The sequence below is a fragment of the Mastigoproctus giganteus genome, chromosome 7 (genome assembly GCF_048544385.1).
Source record: "Mastigoproctus giganteus isolate SK-2022 chromosome 7, ASM4854438v1, whole genome shotgun sequence".
Lineage (NCBI taxonomy): Eukaryota > Metazoa > Arthropoda > Arachnida > Uropygi > Thelyphonidae > Mastigoproctus > Mastigoproctus giganteus.
Genome location: NC_143581.1, coordinates 150,133,331 through 150,140,950, shown reverse-complemented (window position 1 = coordinate 150,140,950; position 7,620 = coordinate 150,133,331). Strand labels below are relative to the sequence as shown.

The 7,620-nt window shown below is 35.7% G+C and overlaps 1 protein-coding gene across 1 annotated transcript in view; it reads left to right on the top strand.

The window, feature by feature from the left end:
* The first annotated feature begins 435 nt into the window (after positions 1–435).
* Positions 436–7,620, top strand: part of LOC150083257 (V-set and immunoglobulin domain-containing protein 10-like) — a 571,635-nt gene continuing 564,450 nt past the window's right edge. The window contains exon 1 of the mRNA XM_090377133.1: positions 436–794. Within this exon, the coding sequence (XP_090233259.1) occupies positions 641–794 (154 nt within the window). The 5' untranslated portion in view covers positions 436–640. The remainder of the gene's footprint in view (positions 795–7,620) is intronic.

Here is a 7,620-nt window from a genome sequence, read left to right as displayed (position 1 = left end):
AGATATTTGAAAGCCTTAAAACATTTCATAACCACACTTTGGAGCAAGATACTAATGTAAAGGGAACATATTTTGACACTCAACAGAAATCTTTATTTTAAAGCAAACATAAATCATTTCCCTAACCACCAGATGGGAATCTAACCCTTCCGATTATCTTCCACTGGTAAAGTACCAAAACCTTATTGATTTCCAGCAGTCTTCTTAAATTATTGACATCTCGAACAGAATGCATCCCAAAGCCACACATAAAATGCGAACCTCTTAAGTAAAGGACACAAAACCTTAGCTCCGGGTAAAACACTCGTAAGCTCGGTGGCATTTAATCAATGCTACTGAAAGTGCGGGTAACACTAGGGGGCGCTAGTGCATGTCTGGGTGACAGCTGCTAGCTGCTAAAGGAGAGAAAGGATGCTGTGTTCCGACAGCTGAGTGTATTGTTGGTCAGTGAGAAGAGGTTTCTCTCGTGCCTACTATCTTCACCCGGGACTTCCGCATCTCTTGAGTACAGAGTGAGCTACGGTGATGCAGAGCGTGGAGTTACGTAAGGCGACTGTAAAATAGGTCTATCGGTGGAAGTTGCTAAGGCAAATCGACCGGTCTAAGGGGGACGTCCAACGAAGTGGGTTTTTGCGCGCGGATGTGTTCCGTCAAGAAGAGAATGAGTGTCCACCATCAACTAGCGGACCGACTGAGTTGTCAGATTTTTCATCTTACCATCTGTCTCTCGTTACTGCTGACGTCACAAGGCAGCGTGGTTGCTATGGACACAGACTGGAGTACATTGCTGGAAGGTAAGGCCCAATTGGGTAAGAAAAATATCGTAAGAGACAGTGCTCTACGAATACCCTTGTTTTCGGTTTATTTGAGATTTAAATGGTTACTAGGATCACCCGTGGACAGAACCCTCCAGAAAGGTAATAAATCGGTAGCGGCTAAACATTTACCGTAAAGCATATATGATATGACACGAAAGATGATTAACTAGTGTGAATGGTACTTTACAATTCAGAACACTTCAATTTATGTGAATTTGTGTACTAATACATATTTTATTCTTTATAAATAATACCTCGAATAAACAGAACAATATTATTAATATTTGAAGACTCGTCATCATCCATTCTAGAAAGATTAACCATTATTATAGTTCAACCCAGTAATAATTAATTATCCTGATGGATATGATTTAGAATGTGCAGAAAAATGCAATCGCATTTAAACTTGGAAAATATTTTGACTTAATCTTTTCAAAAACCCTGGAGGAGCAAGAGTAATGGATAATATGAACGATCGCATCCATATTTTTCATTTTGATTAAAGAAATTCGAACTCAGACATTGAACATTAGCATTGCCATTTTGTTTTTTATGAAGTTCCAGAGACAATAATAATATTCGAAAATTGTGTGATTATTTTTGCCCTTTGTATAATTTGACTAATAGCATTCTCAGTGATTCATTGTTAGTGTACTTAATAAAGAATACGAGTTTCCCGATGAATGTATAAATCAAATTTATTAGATTGCTGCAAAAACAGTCAACTCAACAATATTTATATTTGTGAAACTGAATACTCGTATTACTAGTGATAAATCTGTTATTTTGAGTATAATCTCATCTGTCATAAACCTTGAAGACAAATAAAAAAAGCGTGACAGAAAATGCGCACATGACATATTTATATATGCCAGTTTAATAATCTATCTTGATGATTGTATTTTTATAATTTTGTTTTGTATTTTACTGTAAGACTTTCCTTAAGGGATGCCGTTTCTCTTTCAGATATCACTAATGGAAAATTAATTAAAGAAATAATTTTATTTGCCTTTCTTCCAAATTGGAGAAGCTTGGATGTGACTGGGGTGGGTTGCTTTTCTAGGTCCAAACTCCTTAAATAACGGCAGAAATACGATCTTAATTGCAGCTGAAAATATTTAACGGCTTCACGATCACCCCCAAGTTTCTCGGATTTACAATTTACGATAAATATCATCCTGAGTTAACTCAGAACTGAATTTTTCTAGTCAGTAAATTATCATACCGAATTAATTTGGAATTTAAGTTATTTTATTTCTCGTGAAAGTGAAAACATAATACTGTGTGTAATTTATTTGAACTGAACTAGCAGAGAACTTGTCTGAGATTAAAGACATTTCACTATATGCATATTTCCGCTGTTTATGCTTCTTTTATGAAGATGGTTCACTAATTTTTGGGAAATTCCTGTAGCAAACTAAACCTCCAAAGCACCAATTGTATCCTTTCCCCGATGTTGTGAACTTCTCTCTAAATCTGAATCCCAGTTTCAAAAATTCGTTTGTATTGTTCTATCAGAAATTTTGTTAGCTCCAGCCTTCTTTTTCCGAGACTAACTGACAATAGCCAGCAATTTCTTTACAGTTTTATCAACTCAACTGACTGCGTAGTTATGTGGGACAGCATGTCGGTATTAACTGCATAAGATTCGCTTTAATTAAACTACTACGCTATAAATATTGTCTATCTGTTGTACAGGATATTAAAAATCATCATATACATACGTGGAATTGCTCTAACCGGTTTAATATTTTTATTCTTCTATCCAGAAAGCCGAAAATGTTAATTTGCATATTTAAATGAAATTATTTTCTTGTCATTTACCAAAAACTCAAGGTGGCAATGGATGTAAACAGCTTCATATCCCTACAGATAGAAGAAATTCATCTCTATAATGGGCCAATTATTGAGGCATCGAACGTATCTTTCTGCAGCTGAAAGCTTTTTATTCTTAGGAGGGATGTGTAAAGGTCTTCGGACTCTAAAGCCTGAGAGAATATATGATTTCAACACAGCAATACCTCTCAGAGGATGGAGACTGGCACTGAAGTCTTTATATATAAACGGCATCGAAGCTGGAAATCTAACAGCGTTGGTTTTATACGAGTATCTGGATTCAAATGAATATTAATTCAAAAGATAACAGAAAAATTAGTAAAATACAATAGGATATCAAACTCTAATAGAAGAATAATGCACTTAATATCAGAAATGTATAATGCCCCCAACATCATATAAAGCCTACAGAATTCGGCTTATTTCAAAGCCTGGAAAGAGAGTACACCAAGTATCGAGCATCGACCTATATACATTTCTTGCGCAGCACAGTTCATGGAAAAAAGCACGTGTTCTTTACAGGCAACATGTAAGATAGAGAGAGAGAGAGAGAGAGAGAGAGAGAGAGAGAGAGAGAGAGTATAATAAGCTCAGTAAAAGACATTATTGGGTAAAAAGAAGGCTAGCTTTTGTTGAGCTGGCCGGGTATTGGTATTGAGGAAGCATTCCTGGTAAAGGTACAATGTTGATAGTGTGTTATGTGGATATAATGCTCGATAACATTGATCCCGGACGAAGTCGTAAAAATCGTTAAACCTCATCTTAACTTGGAGTTTTAGAACTTTTTTAAACTTCGGTAATTATATAGTACTTTTGTTATTACATATACAGTAAATTATCTACAGTTCAGTCTCGGAAAAAAAACGTTAATTCCCGTTGAACGTTAAAAATGATTAGTTGTTAGAGCTTATGGAATCCCACGAAGAGGTGTGCTATCTGGCATCATTTTTAAATAATACTTGCCATAGTAACATGGAAAATTATTTCATATGTGGACTTATTATTTCATACGTGGACTTATTAGTCCTAATAATACTATATTATCAGGTGGATTTTACAAATATAGTTAATACTTAAGCTCTGTCTACGATTGGTCGCTTCACATCTCTCAAAAAGGACACCCAATTAAAATGGATATGTCAGTTCATGGTATGGCGATCCCGAAACTGACTATTACATAATGTAAGTCTTGGGCTTTACGAAAAGATCACCACGGTTTAGGTATATCAGGACAGTCTTCTAGCCATACCTCTTATTCATGTCAACAACTCTCCAAGAGTTCGATAATAAAGCAGGTATTTGCGACATTCCCATCAAGAATATTGTGGTATCGTCATCAGATGAGTTACGAGAATTGTCTCCTTATGATTGGATGAGACTGTCAATGGCTGTCCTCTACAATGAAAATTATGCTACCTGGTTATCTAGGCTACGACTAGTCGTGCTCTTGCTACCTATCGTGATGTGAGCGTGTTCGTTTATGTCATCAAAGCTCTGCATGTGATGATTCTACTTGTTAATTTTTGAATTCATAACAATTAAAGTAGTTAATTAATTAATTAATTGAATCGAAATATATATAAACTAGGTGCTCAGCAATAGTTATGCTTTTTAACTATTTAAAATCATCTTTAATGGTTTTGGTCGAATATTTATTGCCTCTGCAGTATTCTCTGTTTAGAAAATGGAATTCTGAGAACGATGGAGAGAGAGAGAGAGAGAGAGATATTAAATTGGCAACGTTGCTAATTTAGAGAAGGATGAAGATTTCAGAAGCAGTAGTTCCATGTCTTAATAATTTCATAGTTTAGAAAAACGTTCTGGTGGAAATCATCGAATTCTTAATAAGTGCAACAGAAGTGGAATTGTACTCTTAGTGAACGAAATTTGACGCTTTTCAGTATAAAGATTAAAAGAACGTAATACCAACCTAGTTCGGCATCTATTTATGGCAGAAACGCACGATGAGGAGCTGAATAGCATCCTTAACATCTGTATCGGTCAACGTTCATTGTTTCAGCAAATAAGATTGCATTCTATATGCAAGTCACGTCTTCTCGAAGAAGATAGATACTATAAATGCGTGCGATATGGTCCTCTGGCATCTGCACCTACATAATTTTCTAAAGTTATTTTCGCTGTTAAAGGATTCTGCTTTGTATCGAACAAAAGTTGAATGGCTGCGTGGAACAATGAAATTGTTGTAAAGAGAAATACCTTAAAGTGTTTTCTGAATAAAAAGATCGGCTAAAGTAATTTTCTAATTTATAATGATCGTGAGGACAATATAAAGACACGAGGTCAATGAAATGAGACTAATGTATAAATACTCTTATCCACGATTTTTCGTCATGTTTGAATTTAAATTCAATGCAGTATTAATTATTTCAGATATAATATTGTTTGGATAACAAATCCTCATGTTAAATTAGATTTAGCGTATTAAACAGTGATACTAGATCGTTAGAATGGATGCAATCTCCATTGCATTATTTATTTTCTAACCTTTGTTATTCAGTGCTTTGTCCTGAGTATCTCATCCAACAAAAGATTTGATGAGATACTCAGGACAACTGCGGATTGTCCTGCATATGTATTTCCGGTTGAATTCATCCAGCACACTGCCTGAAACAAAAATAACCATTTCTAGCATAACTGGCCCTCGCCTGTAGCACAGTTGGTAGAATCGCCGCCCTCAGCACATTAGGTGGAAAGACTTGGGTTCGAATCCCATCGATGACGTGAGGAATTTTTGTGTCTTTTTCACAACGTGGCTGAGTTATTCGGTCTCAGGTGAGTGTGGAATGGCTTTTACTCCCCGAAACCAAGTTTTTCATCCAGCAAACAGACAAATCGACCATAGAATACACATAAATTACAGAAATATAGCACAATGCAGTTGTTGTTGAGAATATTCTAGGGAATACGCTTCGTAAGGTTTTCTAGCCTATTTGCTAATAGCTAATTAAACCAATTAAAGTATTGAAATATATTTTATACAGCGTTAGTGTATTTTTGAATTACTATTGATGCTCTTGCCAACTTTTCTGAAATTGCATGTCATAATATAGTAGATATTAACCCACCCTACTAAGCCTACTTCAGTTTTGGTTTGATTAATTTCTCTCTTTTTCTCTCATCGTGAAATCTTTTCACGGTGTCGCTTTGAAAAATTTCAGAAATACTTCGATGACAAGGTGAATCAATGAGGCATGAATCACATTCGAATAGCTGGTTTGAATGCAAATGTAACCCACCATGTTCAACTAGTTTGAAGTTTGATTTGCCAGTGGTAACACTAGGCTGCTTTCTTTCTTGGTCCGTGTTTCAAATTAAAGATGGAAAAACTCAAACATTTTGAGAGGAGAGGAGACTGAGCAATATAAAACGTCATTCGGGTACAAACCAGCCAAGCAGATTTTTTTTCTGTACATACAGGTTAGAGGAATTTCTTTTGTTAACATGATCATGGCTGAAGTCAGATTTTACAGCAAAGTTGGGATGCCTATTTTCATCTTACATATTTAAAACTTGTTTTCTGTTAATGGAATATTGATACAGCGACGAATGGAATTTCAGTTTAGTAAAATTAAGGAGCAGGGAGTCGACCCGATATTATTTCTGAATTTGCATTGATGAGTTTCCATCGCTGATAGCAATTCAAATGAGATGAAATATGTATCAGGGTAGTTACTATCCATTATAGTTTTTAAGTATTTTATTCATTATTCATAGCTATGAATTCATTTATTATTAATTCCCGGGAAAAGAAAATTTGAGGTTGTTAGTATTAACGCAGATTAAGGTCATCTTATACCGTTTAGACTGCAGAGCAGGGGGAAGTAAAGTAGAATTGTCCTGTGCTCCAATTCTTATAAAGATCCGGGATAAAAAGTATTTTTTTCATTGTCCTGTTTTGTTTTTACTAAAACAAACTTCTTCCAAAAACATTGAGGAGTTTTTGATGTTTGGTATAAATATAGGCAGCTGGACGTTCTTCATTTGTTTTCTTTGGTTTTATATTAGCCTTGACTGAATAAATCGGTGTTTTCCTCTCAATTTATTACTTCACATATTACTATACAAATATTGTTTATACGGGTATGTAACTGATATTTTTACGCTAAGAAAATGCAGATTATATAATTGTCTAAATGAGTCGACTATCGCGTTTATCTGCTTGTGTCTCTGATGCTCTGCAAGGTTCAGTGAATAACAGAAGAAACTGGTCCTCTCGTTTGTGGTCAAGTGTCAACTAGATGCGCGCGATTAAATTCCTGCTTCATATTTTATCGTCCATCCTTTTGCGACCATTTTACTATTGAACCGTTTTCTCTCATAAGCTGATTTCTTTGAGTGTCACTGGAAGTAACCAGCAGTCGCATGTCGGGTCTTCGTGGTACTCCCTTCAATCGCAAAACGACGAATGAAGCAAAATCGGGTGGATGGCAAGTGCTCTTGGTCACTGCACGCTTGCCGCCGGGTATGCGTTGATGTTCCGCTGCTGAGACATTGGACTGCTTAGCGGACGATTTTTTCAGTATGGCGTCAGCCATCACACCGAAATCAGCAATAAACACCAAGCATTTTACAATATTCTTAATAATTCAGTTGGCGAAGGAGCTTTGTTTGATTTTCGTTTTCTTTATTAGTTTTATTTCTCTTTTGATCGAAGTCCTACTGGAGAAATCGATGGATCCTTTGTGTTGATAGACATATGCCTAGAAGCCACCATAGATAGGCCACACATACATTTTTCTGATCCTGTAGTAACAGAATAAAATTCCCATCTACATCCTTCGAACGCAGCTTTCCCTGTCAGCTATATATAACACTGAACGTTCATTCAATGAATAGCGAATACTCGATTATTGAATATGAAATAGATCTGCTCCAACAATTTCAATTGTAATTTCCGTAAATCATTGCAATTGGGTTTGTGATATTTAGATTATCATTGTTTTGA